Genomic DNA, 17,375 nt, shown 5'->3' on the forward strand with positions numbered 1-17,375 from the left:
TATGCTGTGCTTTGTGAGGATTTAGATGGATACAAAAGCATGGCAGCGTTTGGTTTTAGTTAACATGAACTTGGAACCACATTTATCTAATATAAAAAATATTAGATAAATATGATATGATAAATGGGCAACTGTGTCAATCCCTCGTGGAAAAGATGGTACTAAACAACTGTAATCTGTAATCATTAAATTATTTATCTCACCTTATTCTGCTGTTGAACTTCAGCTTGGAGTATAGATTGTCTTAAAGTTAGATTGTCTAGAAAGTCTTATGAACTGCAGTGTCGTGAGGTTGCCACATATTTGTGTCCTACCTTTTGACCTATGTTGTAGAAGCAGTTCACACTTTCCAAACAAACACCAACAGTTGAGTGGGTTGATATGACTGTTGGCGTTTGTTGGGGAAGTGTGATAATGACGGTTAGCCTATCGTTCTAAACATTTGAAACCTCACACAGATAGTTCGAATATTTGGTGTTGGGGCAATATGAACTGGCCTTAGGGCCTCTCAATTAATGGATGTTTTCATAAAAACTATTTATACTACAGATCCAGATGAAGTGCCTATTCGCTACACTAGGTGGCGCCTTTGACTGGTAACTAGTAATTGCTAGTCGCATAGAAACGGTACCAGATAATCGCATCATCACTGGGAAAGAAGCTCATCGTCGTAGGGTGGCAGGGGCTCACGCACGGTCACCATCATCAGGGACGAAAACCGCCAGTCAGCACCTTGGAATATACTACAACTTGGGTGACAACATCTGATGAGTTTAAGTCACCTTGTACAGTTGTGTTCGTGAGGACAGGAGGATTCAGCGATGTCTGCACCGGGGTTTACAAACCTGAACACATCTGTTGGTTACAGCTTGAACTCAACGCCGAATGGTGGAGCAGCATCCCCTTATCAGAATGGTAAAACAGGCCGCGGAGATAAACTAGGCTGTACAAGATTAGCGTATAGCCTTGAATCTGCCGTTTATCTGGTTCCCAACCTGTTTATGTGAAACAGTTTCTCTTGACTATAAGGTCAAGTGTAACTAGTCATACATTTTACTTGACTTAGCTATGTCATAAAATACAACTTGCAGGTGTTTGTGCAGTCAGCAGCAGTATTCTAAGTGGCTAGCTAGCTAGCTAGCTAATCTAACCCTATGGCGCTAGCGTATATATCTAGCTGTACAGCTAGCTAAACTCACCCGCATTGCCGGTTAGTAAAGCTTTTGCTAGTAGTGACTCAAACCAAGGGAAACATGACAGACGCGACAGATTATGGCGAGATAGTAGTTGATCATTGTGGAATTGGCAAGATAGCCGAATGTGCACATTTTGTAACAGCTTGCTATCTGTAGCAAGCCAATGTTCATCAATGCAGCTGTCAAACTAGCCAGTTTAGCTACTGTAGTGCTAGACTAGCTAGCTGACGTTAGTGACAGGGGATTGGGAAGGTTGGCTTAACTGCGTCCTGTTGGCTACCTAGCAACCTTTACGTTCTAAACGTATCTTAGTTATTCGATAGCTAAGTATGTTAACTTGGTCAAAGTTTGACATCTAGCTACGGTGTCAACTGTCTAGAAGGCGTAAACTTGGATCGTTAGTTAACTTTGATTAGCTACGGTGCGCTATAATCTGTATCAGCCATGGCAGTTAAAAGCTTTAGATATGCAACGCTCCCTTGACCAACGTTGCGACCTGCTGAATACAACTGTATCCCTTTTTTTTCCAGGTTCAGAACAGAAATACCCCTCCACATATCCTGGCTATCCAGGCTATTATGAAGACACACCTCAACAGCAAGGCCACTCCACCATTCCAGCACAGTGTGCCCCTGCCCCTAACAAAACAACAATCACGAACAATGACCACAGTGCTAACTACTACCACAACAGCCACCAGCAACCCCCCCACCCCGCTGCTGTCTCCAGTGTCGTCCCCACTGCATTTGGGCCACCCCAAGCTTCCCACCCCCCCTCCCAGCCTTATGGGACCACCCCCACCAGCGCCACCCACCCTACACCCAATGCCCCTTCAAATCCCCACCATCCACAGCCATTCCAGCAGCCAGTCCCTTACGGCACCTCAGCAGGTTACTACGGACAGCAGTATCACACTCCCCACTCACAGCACCACCCTCAACAGACAAACCTGGTGTCGGCACCCCCAAGTGGGCCTGGCATCCCCCTCTACCCCATAGTCTCCTACCCTTCCGCACCGGGCAGCAGCCAGTATGGGACGCTACGCTCCTCGCTCGCCACCTCCTCCCCGAGACCCGTTCCAAACCTGATGGGGGCTCCCTTGCACCAGTACCCCCCTGGAAATGGTAGCAGCCAGCTGGGGTCCCCGGCAGCAGTGCATCCTGGGTACAACGTGGCTCCTCCAGGCCTGCCGCCCACAGTGAACGGCCAGAGAAGTGCAGGTAGGACCCGGGGGCTGTATTCTCTCTAATGGATCTTTTGTTGGAATGAGTTGTGAGTTCAATCTAGTCGCATACAAGTATCTGCAAACGAACAAAGTACAATGAAATAACCCCCCTGGTTATTTGTCGTTACATTTTACATTGAGTCATTTAGCAGGCGCTCTTATCCAGAGCGACTTACAGTAAGTACAGGGACATTCCCTGCGAGGCAAGTAGGGTGATGTGCCTTGCCCAAGGACACAACGTCATTTGGCACGGCCGGGATCGATCTAGCAACCTTCAGATTACTAGCCCAGTTCCCTAACCGCTCAGCCATCTGACTCCCTTGTTCCCCGCAGGCCAAGCCCCAGTCCTCCAACACTACGACCATCCAGGCCAAGCCCCAGTCCTCCAACACTACGACCATCCAGGCCAGGTCCCGGGGACTCGTGACCCCTACAGACGAGTCCCAGCTGGGCTATCGGACGCAGACAGGACCCCCTCAGGGACCCCCGCTGCCTCGGTCCCCTCGTCCCCCGGACACCAGCCAGGTACCAGACAGGCACACAGTGTCCCACAAACAGCTTTTTCCATTGGCTGAAGTCACCAGGGGTGGACTGCCATTGGACGAGAGCCGAGAGCTTGTTCTCTGCTGTGATTTCTATACGCTGTATTTTTAAGTTGCTTCGGATGAAAGCAAACTGCTAAATGGATCAGATGTGATGTGATTCTCTTTTTGAATTCTCCAACAACGCTCCGACGTGAGAGGGAGTTTATGAACGTCCTCTTGTTCTACTGCAGCGTTAGCCGTTGAGTGTTTGCTGTTTTGGAAACTTCAGTTGGAGGTTTCTTCCTGTTCTTGGCTGCTTGGCGTTACGGGGTCTGAAGGCGTTACGGGGTCTGAAGGCGTTACGGGGTCTGAAGGCGTTACGGGGTCTGAAGGCGTTACGGGGTCTGAAGGCGTTACGGGGTCTGAAGCTGACACCTGGCGGCGCCTCAGAAGAACCAGCCTTCTCTCTCGCACACACACGCCATGACACATCTTCAACATTTGTATTCATTTAGCAGTTCCTTTTATCCAGGGCGACATGCAAATAATGCATATGCAAAGTACAGCAGGACATGAGGGGGAGGAGGGGGGCGTAGTTATGTAGTATCACAGTGGTCAGAGTCAAAGGCTGGTCTGTGTTTACCAGGCACAGTGCAGAGTAGCCTCATCCCAGCCACCAGGCACAACAACAGTAATAGTATCTCAACTACAGGATTCCACTGTGCAATGCTGCAAAAACATCATATCTGGGCAACATCAAACCATTTTGTGGGCGACGGTGGTACGACAGTTTCTCAAACACAAACGCAGTCACATGTCGCGGGCGCTCCCTTCCAACGCCCCACCCCCCCCATTCCCCTCCACAGCTGATGGTTCTGTTTTGACCCCCCCCCCCTCCCACAGGCATGCAGTACGGATATGTAGCTAATAGTGGCTCTGCAGCCCCCCCTGCCCCCGCCGCCCCAGTGCCCTCGTCATCCAGCTCCGAGGAAGAGGAGGATGAGGATGAGGATGAGGAAGCAGGTCTGCTTTGCTCTGATTTTATTACCCACCCATACCCACCCCTCCCCCTCCACTGCCCTCCCTCCCTCCCCCCTCCACTGTACTCTCCTTCCTCCCCTCATTCACTGTACTGTCTCCTCCCCCCTCCACCTCACCTCCCCTTCCTAAAGCAAACAATCCATCTTCAAATTCACCTTCCCCACCTCCTCCCCGGCCATCTCAACCCCATGCCTTCCCTCAACTCTAATCATCAGCTTTCTGTGCAGAAAAGTCAAACTAACGGGGTAAATCACACCATTTTCACTTGACATATAACCACACACTGTGGCTCATACTATTTCTTTGAGAATTCAGTTGATGTTCCAGAATGTGTCGTTGGTGTACAGACTGGGAGCCTGCTCTGCTTTTTGTCTGGCTTCTAACCCAGAAGGCCTCTGCTCTGCAGGAAGTCCTGTTGCTCTGGCAGGAAGCAGGCGTGAAGGATGCCTCATCACAGCCTCTCCTGGGTCAGAGGGACGGTTTGGGGAACATTACGCTGCTCTGCTGTATCTCTGACTTCAACACATTCAACATTAAATATTCAACAACAAAAAAGGCTAAACACATTTCCATAAGGACTCAATTCCCCTTTGTTTCCCCATTAGATACACTGGACAAGGTTGTGTGGACTAAACATAAAATCGTTCACTTTTCACCTTTAAAACCATGCTGCTGCTACGTGTCAAATCATGCACAGCATCTCTCCTCGTAGTGTCCCAGTTCTAGGGAGGTGTTGAAGTTTCTCCCCAGAGACACACACCCCCCCCGCCCTGAGGAGCTGTGGAATCGACTGGAGGTTAACAGCTTTTTATATATAGCCTCTCCCCGGTCTGCCAGGGCGTCTCTGGGCCTCTTCGTGGGACCAGGAAGCTGGCCTGCCTGAGCTTGCTCTCATTAGCACGGTGGCATAAGGTGTTGCTGCTGCAAACTCCAACCCCCAAGCATGTCTTTGATGTCATGTTTACTCCCTCCTTTAAGGCACCTGTAGTGGACGCCGGTTCTCTCTGCTTGTCAGACAGTATCATTGTATTTGCTCGACGCTGTCTGACCAATAGAGACGTTCCTGCTCTTTCAGTCTAGGGAAATCGAATCGTCCTTTTAGCGTAAAAGACAGCTCTGAATGGATTTGAGGTTTGTGTGGTGTCAGATTCAGGAGGAGACAGCGTTAGAGTCTTGAGTGGTTCTCCCTCTCAGGCAGGGCTCCTCCCCAGAGCTCCTCTCCTCACGCTGGAGCAGATTTAGCCTGGGCTAATTGGATGTGTTTTCGACCAGCGCTTAGCCTGGGCTATCTTAGTTCACCAGCACAGTCCTCCATTTGGCCAATAGGATTAATTTGGGCCTCACACCCTTCCTTCATCCGCCGTCATCTCAGATCCCTCCTCCCCCACCGTCATCCCAGATCCCTCCTCCCCCACCGTCCCTGGACGTGCTGACGTGGGATTGTGGGAGTATGAGTTGTTGTCAGGTCCCCTGTGGGGCCGTGAGGGGCAGGACAAGAGAGGAGGAGTTTGTTGACCTCACAACCTCCTCTCTGTCTGTCCTGAAACTCGGGGGCGCAGGGGAAGGGTTTGACTCGCTGAGGCTGGAGAACTTTATTATTCCTCTTCCTGCCGACTTGGTGGCTTCCTTTCAGCGCCATTTCACCTGCTAATTGCTAAATGCATCCTGTTGTGTGTTTACCCCTCCCATCGAGCATTCCATACTCTGTGTAACCCTCCGCAGATATACTGGGTCTGTTCAAGGTACTGAGACAACATAAGAGATGCCATCTAGTTTGTCACTTATTTGTGTGGCTTCCTTCTTGTCTTGTGTCCTCTGTCAGGCGGTGACACATCTTCCTCCACCACAGGCAGTGCCTCCCCAGTGCCAGCCAGCTATGAGTGCCTGGAGGGGGGTAGTTACCCAGGTGAGGCACACTCTCTCCCCAACACATCAGTCAGCACAGGCTGCTTCAGCACACTCAGGCACTGATGTTCCAGCGATGTCTCTCTTCTGTTCTGTTCTCCCCTTCTTCTCTCTCCCCCTCCCTCCCTCCCTCCCTTCCCAGAATCCTCCATGGTTCCCTCCAGTGACATGGCTAGCCATCCCCCACCCTACGGCTACGGCTACCCCAGCATGCAGTCAGCCTATCAGCAAGCACCAGCCCCAGACTCCTCCCCCTCCCATGGGGGCTACAACCCCGGCTACGAGCAGTACTCCCAGGTAGGAGACCAGACGAGGCCCATCGTGCACAGGATGTGTTCTTGAGGTAACTAACCCTCTCCCCTCCGCTCCTCCCCCAGCCTCCCTTCCCCAACCTGTCCCAGCTGTCGGAGGCGCTGGGGGGGCTGAGTGGGGTCCCAGAGCTGGAGCTGGAGGCCCTGATGCCCGTCAACCTGCTGCAGGAGAGGAGCCTGCTGCCCCCCCGGCCCCTGGAGGCTCCAGAGCCCAATCTCAGCTCCGACCTGAGGAAGGCCAACTGCAGCCCCCAGTACGTCTGTGTGTGTCTGTGTGTGTGTGTGTGTGGGGGGGGGGGGGTCTGTGTGTGGGAGAGAGTCTGTGAGGGTGCGTGCATGCTCACTCAACTCATCTATTCAAATACAGAAACCTCTAAGTGTAAGGGTGTATAGAGTGTCACTGATGACGTAATGCTTACTGTGTGTGTGTGTGTGTGCTCCCCAGGACGTTCAGGTGCACCCTGACCAGCGTGCCCCAGACCCAGGCCCTGCTCACCAAGGCCAGACTGCCCCTGGGGCTGCTGCTGCACCCCTTCAGAGACCTCCAGGTACAGCACAGCCTCCAGCCTGGCCTCTATACGGCCTCCACACAGCCTCCAGCCTGGCCTCTACACGGCCTCCACAGAGCCTCCAGCCTGGCCTGTATATGGCCTCCACACAGCCTCCAGCCTGGCCTCTACACGGCCTCCACACAGCCTCCAGCCTGGCCTCTACACGGCCTCCATCCTGACCTTTACTCAGCATCACACAGTTACATAATAACAACTCTGAATGTGACCTGCAGTCTTGAATGGGAACCAGAGCTGACAGTCCCGACAGTCCGGTTCGAACAGCTTACGTCACCGTTCAGCAAGCACAGCAGAGATCACCTCCAGGGCTGTTGGGAGAGAATGGAGCTTTCAGTGGTGATGTGTCCTCGCCATGCCTAGGTACAGGCCAGGAGCCCTGCGTCTGGGGGAGGTGTTGAGGGGAGCAGGGGAGCAGGGGAGCAGGAGAGCAGGGGAGCAGGAGAGCAGGAGAGCAGGGGAGCAGGGGAGCAGGGGAGTAGGGGAGTAGGGGAGTAGGGGAGCAGGGGAGCAGGGGAGCAGGGGAGCAGGGGAGCAGGGGAGCAGGGGAGCAGGGGAGCAGGAGAGCAGGGGAGCAGGGGAGCAGGGGAGCAGGAGAGTAGGAGAGCAGGAGAGCAGGGGAGCAGGGGAGTAGGGGAGTAGGGGAGCAGGGGAGCAGGGGAGCAGGGGAGCAGGGGAGCAGGAGAGCAGGGGAGCAGGGGAGCAGGGGAGCAGGAGAGCAGGGGAGCAGGAGAGCAGGAGAGTAGGGGAGTAGGGGAGCAGGGGAGCAGGGGAGCAGGGGAGCAGGAGAGTAGGAGAGCAGGGGAGTAGGGGAGCAGGGGAGCAGGAGAGCAGGGGAGCAGGAGAGCAGGAGAGCAGGGGAGTAGGGGAGTAGGGGCTGAGGTGCAGACAGGTGTGTTTCTGCTGGAGGTGGAGCACTCCAGAGGAGGATGGAGGAGGCTGAGTGCATGCTGTACATGTGGGGAGAACAGCCCCAGAGCAGACACACAGACCAGAGACATGGTGGTCTAACTGCTACAGGCGTGGTGGAGATGTCGGTGTGATGCAGGTCACAGGTGCAGGAAGTTGGTAAAACCACGAACAAGCTGTGTTCATCAGAAGAATTTACTTATTTTTGTCTGTTCCTGAACATCCTCCTCTTCTTCCTCCTCTTGCTACTCCTCTTCCTCCTCCTCCCTCTCCTCCTCTTCCTCCTCCCTCTCCTCCTCTTCCTCCTCCCTCTCCTCTTCCTCCCCCTCCCTCTCCTCTTCCTCCCCCTCCCTCTCCTCTTCCTCCTCCTACCTCTCCTGTTCCTCCTCCTCCCTCTCCTCCTCTTCCTCCTCCTTATCCTGCTCTTCCTCCTCCTCCCTCTCCTCTTCCTCCTCCTCGTCCTCGTCCTCTCCGTCTACAGCAGCTGCCCGTCATCACGTCCAACACCATTGTGCGCTGCCGCTCCTGCAGGACCTACATCAACCCCTTCGTCTCCTTCCTGGACCAGCGGAGGTGGAAGTGTAACCTCTGTTACCGTGTCAACGATGGTGAGGGGGGAGGGGTTATAGAGGACTAGTAGTAGTAGGGTGAGGGCGGGGGAGAGGAGGGGGGTGGTAGAGTCGAGGAGGAGGACGTCCAAATGCAACTTGTGAAACGTGAAAAGCTGGTAACCTGAACTGAAGGAGATTTACATGACGTCTTTTGTCCCTGTGGCCCTCCCAGTCCCAGATGAGTTCATGTACAACCCTGTCACCCGCTCCTACGGAGAACCACACAAGAGGCCGGAGGTGCAGAACTCCACCGTGGAGTTCATAGCCTCCTCGGACTACATGGTGAGGGGCTGTTTGCCTTCAGGCCACTAGAGGGCAGTGTGGTGCACGACACCACTAACGACAGTAACAGCTGTCAGTGTTTTCCTCTCTAGGGCAATTGTTGAGTTATTGTGAGCTGGTTTTCTGGGAAATGCATATAAGTGTGTGTGTGTGTGTGTGTCTCAGCTCCGACCCCCCCAGCCAGCTGTATATCTCTTTGTGCTGGACGTGTCCCATAATGCAGTGGAGTCAGGCTACCTGAAGGTCTTCTGTGATTCGCTACTGGAAAACCTGGACAAGTAAGAGCCTAACTCCTCCATCGAACCCCTGCGATTCACAAAGCTACTGCAAATGCAAACTCTAAAGTAGAGCTTAATGGTAAAAACAGACTTTTTGGGACCGTCATCCCTTTGTGGCCGTGTTTTATTCGTCATGCTCTGAGTCGTAAGCAGACCTGACTAGCTGGGAGGCTGGGATGATGTCTGGAGAGTGTCAGCCTTCACCAGTCTCCCACTTAACGCCCACATTTCCATGAAATCTATATCCTGATTCCTCTTTTCTTTTTTTCAATCGCTCACCCACTCACTGTTTCACACACACACACACACACACAAACACACACTCATACACAGACCGACACACACGCAAACATGTGCTCATACACACTCTGTGTGCGCTAGCTGGAGGCTATGCTAACTCTCCGGGGTATGGGGGGGGGGTGTTGTGTGACAGGTTGCCCGGAGACACGCGCACCAAAGTGGGCTTCCTGAGCTTCGACAGCACCATCCACTTCTACAACCTCCAGGAGGGCCTGTCCCAGCCCCAGATGCTGGTGGTCTCTGACATCGACGGTAGGTGCTTCTATGATCAAATACATTTCTAGTGATAATGTTTTCTTTTTGCAGAGGCTTTTATCCACAACGTCCTACAGGTGGGGATTTGAACCTGGTACCTCTTGATATGCAGGCAGATATTCTAGCCACTGAGCTGCACCCATGTGGGTTTATGTTCTTGTGTACCAGAAAGCTTGTTCTATTTGTTCATATTCAATAGAGACCCTCCTGACTTACTGCTGCCCTTCACTATGGACCAACCAGGACCTCAGTTTGAGACTGTGGCCTACCTCACATTTCAACATTGACATTTACTTTTAGAATAGTAGAAAGTAGTTATATACCAAGGAATGTTCTATAGAGAACAGCTGGATGGACCTCCAGTGAAATGCTCTAGAAGTTTCTCCAGCTTCCAGATGTGTTTAATAATGGTTGTTGTTGTGTTATTTCAGACGTGTTCATCCCCTCTAACGACAGCCTGCTGGTTAACCTGAAGGAGAGCATGGAGGTAAACATCTCATCAGAACGCCTCACCTCTGGCCCCAGTTTGTTGATGAAATGGGCAAATCCATCTTGGTTTTGAAGTCTTATGAAACGTCCCAGCTTTGGGGGGAGGGTCATCAGTGTTTGGTCCACCTTGATTGGTCCGACTTGATCCAAATAATTACAGTGATGACGGAGGTAGAACACCTCTCTGTTCCCAATTCAGTCATGTTCGTCATTCCCCCTCGTTTTTCTCCTCTCGCCCCTCCTCTCTCTCCTCCTCTCGCCCCTCCTCTTCTCGCCCCTCCTCTCTCTCCTCCTCCTTCTCTCGCCCCTCCTCTCTCTCCTCCTCCTTCCCTCTCCTCCTCTCGCCCCTTCTCTCTCTCCTCCTCCTTCCCTCTCCTCTCCCCCCTCCTCTCTCTCTCTCTTCCTCCCTCCCCCAGTTGGTGAGAGACCTGTTGAGCTCGCTGCCCTCCATGTTCAGCTCCACCAGGGAGACTCACAGCGCCCTGGGTCCGGTCCTGCAGGCTGCCTTCAAGCTCATGTCCCCCACCGGGGGGCGTGTGTCCGTGTTCCAGACCCAGCTCCCCACCCTGGGAGCAGGGCTGCTGCAGTCCAGAGAGGACCCCAACCAGAGGATCAGCACCAAGGTACTGGGGAGCTCCAAGGGATTGGGAGATCAAGAGGTTGCAGGTTTAAATCCCCCCATATGTCAATTTGGATGAAGGCATCTGCTAAATAAATACATTATTATTATTATTATTATTACTACCTCGGCCTCAACATATTATGTTTAACAGAGAAAAAAAAGTCTGCATTTAGGCAGACGTTTTTCCCAGATTCTTTTTATTTTTGGAAATATTTTGAAAAACTTTCCCCCCACACACACACCAATACGACACAAAAGCTTCTTGCTTAAAAAAAATTAAAATCAACCTTTCAAAACGTGTGCTTAGTATGGCGTTGATGGACACTTAGTCTTCTTCGATCTCTGGACTAAATGTAGCCGTGACAGCAAACTGTTGGGCTCCCACAGTGGTGTTAAACGTGATGAGCTCAAATGAAGTGAACGGATATGTTGGGGGGCTGCAAGAATATTAGAGCTGGTCAAGTGGGCCGCAAAGTGGAGAAGGTCTTAAACGGCTGGTGTTAGGGTTGAGCAGGCCTCTGCATGAAGGCATATGTGACTCACCACACTCATATACTGTTACACTATCAAATCATCCTGGAATAACAGTTTATACATTCAGCAGAAGGCAGAAAAAAATGGGCAAGGGGGGGGTTTGAACGACGACCTTTTGATTTGCAGTCACATGCTCTACACCCATATCCTACATGCCTTAACGACAGTAAACCAGCTGAACATGCTGTGTGACAGGAGGGATTTGTGTTTGTGTTTCCAGAATGTTCAGCACCTGGGCCCGGCCACAGATTTCTACAAGAAGCTGGCGCTGGACTGCTCTGGCCAGCAGATCGGAGTGGATCTCTTCCTGCTCAGCAGTCAGTACGCTGACCTGGCTTCCCTAGGTAACATTGTACATTTACATTTAGTCATGTAAATGTCATTTAGCAGACGCTCTTATCCAGAGCAACTTGCACTAAATACAGGGACATTCTCCCCCGAGGCAAGTAGGGTGAAGTGCCTTGCCCAAGGACACAACGTCATTTAGCACGGCCGGGAATCAAACCGGCAACCTTCTGATTAATAGCCCGACTCCCTAACCGCTCAGCCATCTGACACCCTGCAGCTCTGTCTACATGTCACAGGGTCACTATCTATATGTACTGCAAGACTAACTATAAGTCCTTCAACACTGTCTATATGCACAGCAATACTGTGTAAATATGCACTGCGACGCTGTCAATATGCACCATATTTCACAAATATGTCTAGGCTTGAGAAAGTGATATCAAATCCCTCCCAAACCCTAGTAGAACAGTTCTGGTCAATCCGTCCAGACACATTGAATTGTCTCCAGCTGTTTGACCCAAACTCCTCTTGGTCTCCTGTCCCATCCAGCCTGCGTGTCCAAGTACTCAGCAGGAAGTGTCTTCTACTACCCCTCCTTCCACCACGTCCACAATCCGCCCCAGCGGGAGAAGTTCCAGAAGGATCTGGAGAGATACCTCACCAGGAAGATCGGCTTCGAGGCCGTCATGAGAATACGCTGCACCAAAGGTAAACACACACGCCCACACACACACGCCCACACACACACGCCCACACACACACGCCCACACACACACGCCCACACACACACGTGCACCTCTAAAGCAACCGTTGCTTTGATATAGCTTCGAGATAAATGAAAGGAATCCGTTGTATTATCCAAATATACACAGTATTGTCAATGGAAGTCGTTTCTAAACATTCTAAATTTAAATGGATTTTTCATGGTATTCTGAATTCTAATTCCTCTGTTGTTGTTGTTGTTGTTGTTAGTAACGGCGTGTGTGTGGTTGCTATGCAGGGCTGTCCATCCACACGTTCCACGGCAACTTCTTTGTCCGTTCCACCGACCTGCTGTCCCTGGCCAACGTGAACCCAGACTCGGCCTTTGCTGTCCAGATGTCCATAGAGGAGAGCCTAGCGGACACCTCGCTGGCCTGCTTCCAGGCTGCCCTGCTCTACACCTCCAGTAAAGGTACCGTACCTGGGCTCCCCCTGCCCTCCTCCTCTCCCCTGCCCTCCTCCTCTCCCCTGGCCCTCCTCCTCTCCCCTGCCCTCCTCCTCTTCCCCTGGCTCTCCTCCTCTCCCTTGGGCTTAAACGATAAAAGCAACTGCTAAAAGAATGAATTGTAACCTCCCCTCCACTGTCTGCCTCCAGGGAAGAGGCGTATCCGGGTCCACACCCTGTGCCTGCCGGTGGTTACCCAGCTGAGCGATGTGTACGCTGGGGCAGACGTCCAGGCCATCACCTGCCTGCTGGCCAACATGGGTGAGACCACTGTCTGACACCAGACCACAGCCCTCTCTGAACCACAGCCCTCTCTGAACCACAGCCCTCTCTGAACCACAGCCCTCTGAACCACAGCCCTCTCTGAACCACAGCCCTCTCTGAGGGTTACAGAAATACGATTTGATTGGATGAATCAATAAGTGGTAAAAATGAATACCTTTAAATGTATGGGAAAGTATAGATTTTTTTTCTTGTGACCCTTTTATCGATGTCTGTTCCCTGCTGTCTGTGTGCAGCTAATGCATCTCAATGTAAATACCTTAGTGAAAGGATACATTTGTATGTGCGTGTGTGTGTGTGTGCGCGAGCAGCCATCGACCGCTCGGTGTCGTCCAGTCTGTCGGACGCCCGTGACGCGGTGTTGAACGCGGTGGTGGACTCCTTGAGCGCCTACAAGAACACAGTGTCCAACATGCAGCAGTCTGGACTCATCGCCCCTGCCGCCCTGCGCCTCTTCCCCCTCTACACCCTGGCCCTGCTCAAGCAGGTCTGGACCTACACACACACACACACACACACACACACTCACACACACACACACACTCTCACACACACCCACCCCTCTCACCCCATGTGTCTGTCCCCTGACAGAAAGCCCTGAGGACCGGCACCAGCACTCGTCTGGATGAGAGGGTGTTCTCCATGTGTGAGTTTAAGAGCCAGCCCCTGCTGAACATCATGCGCATGGTCCACCCTGACCTCTACCGCCTGGACACCATCTCAGACCAGGTGAGGACACACCCCGGCCTGGGTAGCCTCTCAGCCTCTTCAGCCTCTCAGCCTCTCCACCACACCAAGAGACCGTCAGACTCCTGGACAGTAGCCTGTTAGTGTGTGGCACCAGCATGTGGAACACGTGCAGACGAGCCTGTAAAAACAGCCTGCAGTCAGAACCCAGCATGATGTCATGTTTGTCATGTAGCAGACGCAAATGGTCCGAGGCGACATTTGAATGGGATTTGAGCTTGCGACCTCCTTGGATCTGCAGTCAAATTCTCCACTGTGCTAACTCTCCCATCAAGCGCCCCTAACACCTGCAGCCTTTGTCCTTCCTGTCCACCAGGGGGCGCTGCACCTGAACGACACGGTGGTCCCTCAGCCCTACCTGCTCCACCTGACGGCCCAGAACCTCTCCAGGAGCGGAGCCTTCCTCATGGACTGTGGCAGCGTGAGTGCCCCCTCCATAACCCTCCACAACCCACCACAACCCTCCACAACCCTCGTCCTCCACAACCCTCGTCCTCCACAACCCTCGTCCTCCACAACCCTCGCCCTCCACAACCCTCGCCCTCCACAACCCTCCCCCTCCACGCCTGCAAGTCACGCTTCACATTCGGATTCCTTTAGCGGACTCTTTTCTCCATGTGCATTCTAGAGATGCACTCCAGTGGTTGGAGGATCAGAAGGGGGTTGGGTTGTGACAGTGTTTCCCTGGTCAGGCTGGGAGATGTTTACTAACGTGGTTCCCCTCCTCAGGTGTTTTACCTGTGGATCGGGAAGACCTGTAATGAGATATTCATCCGGGATGTGCTGGGCTGTCCAAACCACGCTTCGATACCTCCCAACATGGTAAACCCACCGCAAGCTCACCTCACTGCACAACAGAATATTAGTGCAAAACATTATCCCAAAACTCTGGTTCTGTGACTCTAGATTCCAGAATGCTGGTGACATGAAATTCCATAATGCTTGTGACATGAAATTCCAGAATGCTTGTGACACTATCTCTTCTCCCAGTTAGCATATCCCTGCTTACAGTTCTGACAGATGGGCTCACTTACTGCATTCCTGGTTTGTTTGTTAGGCTCTGCGGGTGTAAAACACTGTGAGGGGGGGTTCAAACACCCGCAAAGATCTGCACTGCTCAGGGTTTAGTCTACACACTCAATTTCATATTTCCAGAAAAGAAACCACCTACATATTTTACGTTCCCACACCATGTGAAGATCTCTACCCGCCAGACCCTGCTCTGGAGGTCTGGCATACAGACCCCTGACACGGTGTACTGGAGACGAGACCTCAGACCCTGTGTCTTGTCTCCCTCTCCTCCTGGGCTGAATACCAGACTCAGATTCCAGAGCTGCAGACCCTGCTGTCTGAGAGGGTGCGTGCGTTCCTGGCCTGGCTGCAGGACTGCAGAACCTTCAGCTGCATACTCTACGTGCTGAAGTAAGTATATAACTGGAGTTGCAGACTCTACGAGGTGAAGTAAGTCTTTAAGACTCGGTGGGGAGGAAATGATGTTCGAGATTTCCATATGACATTTTAGAGGTATGTTGTCAAATAAAATCTACAGATTCTTACTGACTCCTTACTTACTTGATAAGACATAATATTCATATAAAATATGACTTCACATTATCTCAAAGGTGTATGTTGCTTGTGAGGTTGAAGGTAATATGATGATGATGACGTCCACCACCCTCCCAGGGCTTATCCCCCCACCGCTGGGTGAATGTGTTGGTGTGTGTCGTGTTCCCCTCACTGGGTGAATGTGTTGGTGTGTGTCGTGTTCCCCTCACTGGGTGAATGTGTTGGTGTGTGTCGTGTTCCCCTCACTGGGTGAATGTGTTGGTGTGTGTCGTGTTCCCCTCACTGGGTGAATGTGTTGGTGTGTGTCGTGTTCCCCTCACTGGGTGAATGTGTTTGTGTGTGTCGTGCGCTGAGGGGTTCCAAGCAGCGACGACTCTGAGCAGGCCAGAATGCTATGTCTAATGTAAACACAGAGAAACATGCAGGCCATTGATAGACAGCTCTGCTCAAGGCCTCGTATAGTGTGGGGTTTGAGTGAGCCGTCCGGAAACAGGAGTGTGTTGTCGCAGTGGGAGACCACTCTCCCTCACACGGGAACACAGGGCGGTGTGTGTGTGTGTGTGTTATGTAAGTCAGACTACGTAGGATACCGTCTTGCAGTCACACAGAGAGAGACACAGAGAGAGAGACACAGAGAGAGAGACACAGAGAGAGAGACACAGAGAGAGAGACACAGAGAGAGAGACACAGAGAGAGAGACACAGAGAGAGAGACACAGAGAGAGAGACACAGAGAGAGAGAGAGAGAGAGAGAGAGAGAGAGAGAGAGAGAGAGAGAGAGAGACATGGAGCGAGAGAGAGAGGTGTTTTAGACATGGCTCCACAGCTCTCTGTCTCCTGGGGGAGAGACTCCTGTGATGGAGGAGAGACACCTGCTTGTCTCACGGGTCAGCCCTATAACACTAGGGGGAACCAAGTTCATAAAAAAATAATAATAATTTAATTCAAAATAAACTCATTTCCAAGTCTTCTACTTCATATTCTACTTCTTCTTCTTCGTGTTCCTCAGGGACGAGGCTTCAGCCAACACCAGCTTCTTCCAGCACCTGCTGGAGGACAGAGCGGAGTCCGCCTTCTCCTACCAGGAGACGGCCTTCTCCTACCAGGAGTTCCTGCTGCACATCCAGAAGCAGATGTCCAAGTAGCCAGGAGAGGAGCCGTGTCAGAACCAGGCCCCCCCCCCCCCCAGACCCCAGACTGACTGTAGTGAACAAGGCACCCTGAGGAACAAGGTAGCCCCCGCCCAAATAACAACCCCACCCCCTCTCCCTGCTCATTGGTCGACCTTTGACCTTTGGGTTGCAGGAAGAAGATGAGAGATCTGAGGAAATGCTGATACGGAGCCTCCTGACGTAGCGGTCGTCCTCACCTTGAACAAGCTCCTCCCTCTTATTACTCTGCTGAGCCGCAGTCTCAGCCCTGCGTAGCCCCGCCCCCTTCAGGAGGACCAATCACATGCTGCTACTTCTCCGGGCTTAGCGCTGCATGCTGTGCTGTCCCCATTCCAAATCCTTTTTTTCTAGAGACGTGCGCCCGATCAATCCTCTTCTTCTTCCGTTTCCGCGATGCGCTTCAGCGGACACACACGGCATTCCAGCGTTGTTTTTGTGGCGTGCGCTCGAGAGCCGCGTCTGTCCTCAACGCTGCTCGCCCGCTGACCGGCCAATCACAGCCCGGACGCTGGAATGGTGAGCGGCAGGAGGCGGAGTCTGGCCACTGACCCCTCCCCCTAGACGTACCTGACCCCCTGACCTGTCCAGCGAGACGCCCTGGACTCTACTTTGTAAACTATTGAAAAGAATCTTTTATGTGCGATAATTTATGACCAGCTTATTAAATAAAACAAAAACCCTGTTTTTGCTTTTTCTTTGTTGTTGTGGTGTAGGGGGTGGGAAGGCTCTCTGGCTTCGACATCACAGCTTGAACGAGGGGCAAACCCACAGGTCTATAAAAAAGGAAATGGAATGGATTTATTTTTGATCCCTTTCCTTGATGAGAATACCAGGATGTTGAAAATGGATATCCACACTTTTCTAATGGCTCATTCATGTACATAACCACCCAGCACTTACTCGTATGGTCTGTCAAAAGTGGGAAACACTAATCAGTGAATTTCTTTAACTTGCGGCTGTGTGAAGTAATCTCTGGAAATTCTTAGGAAAGCCACAATCGGTCTGTTTTAAGAACTTTCGCAACACTGCCTCCCTAAACATGCATGAACACTATGTTGGACAGTAT

The 17,375-nt window shown here is 52.1% G+C and overlaps 1 protein-coding gene across 3 annotated transcripts; it reads left to right on the plus strand.

The window, feature by feature from the left end:
- The first annotated feature begins 146 nt into the window (after positions 1 to 146).
- On the plus strand, positions 147 to 16,991 carry sec24b (SEC24 homolog B, COPII coat complex component). 3 transcript variants are annotated; one of them, XM_084700544.1, is made up of 24 exons: positions 147 to 915; positions 1,727 to 2,416; positions 2,755 to 2,946; positions 3,849 to 3,968; positions 5,809 to 5,892; positions 6,034 to 6,188; positions 6,269 to 6,456; positions 6,648 to 6,750; positions 8,159 to 8,285; positions 8,461 to 8,570; positions 8,736 to 8,848; positions 9,282 to 9,400; positions 9,835 to 9,890; positions 10,309 to 10,515; positions 11,269 to 11,392; positions 11,886 to 12,044; positions 12,337 to 12,510; positions 12,694 to 12,804; positions 13,137 to 13,312; positions 13,417 to 13,554; positions 13,889 to 13,993; positions 14,302 to 14,394; positions 14,891 to 14,994; positions 16,147 to 16,991. In XM_084700544.1, exons 1-24 carry the CDS (start codon positions 822 to 824, stop codon positions 16,280 to 16,282), a joined length of 3,678 nt encoding a protein of 1,225 aa, XP_084556670.1. In that variant the 5' UTR covers positions 147 to 821; the 3' UTR covers positions 16,283 to 16,991. The 3 variants fall into 3 exon arrangements, with proteins under 3 accessions (XP_084556670.1, XP_084556743.1, XP_084556817.1); XM_084700617.1 differs by having other exon boundaries at positions 8,162 to 8,285; XM_084700691.1 differs by lacking the exon at positions 3,849 to 3,968.
- Positions 16,992 to 17,375: the final 384 nt, after the last annotated feature.

The sequence above is a fragment of the Hypomesus nipponensis genome, chromosome 1 (assembly GCF_054491055.1).
Source record: "Hypomesus nipponensis isolate SF chromosome 1, ASM5449105v1, whole genome shotgun sequence".
Lineage (NCBI taxonomy): Eukaryota > Metazoa > Chordata > Actinopteri > Osmeriformes > Osmeridae > Hypomesus > Hypomesus nipponensis.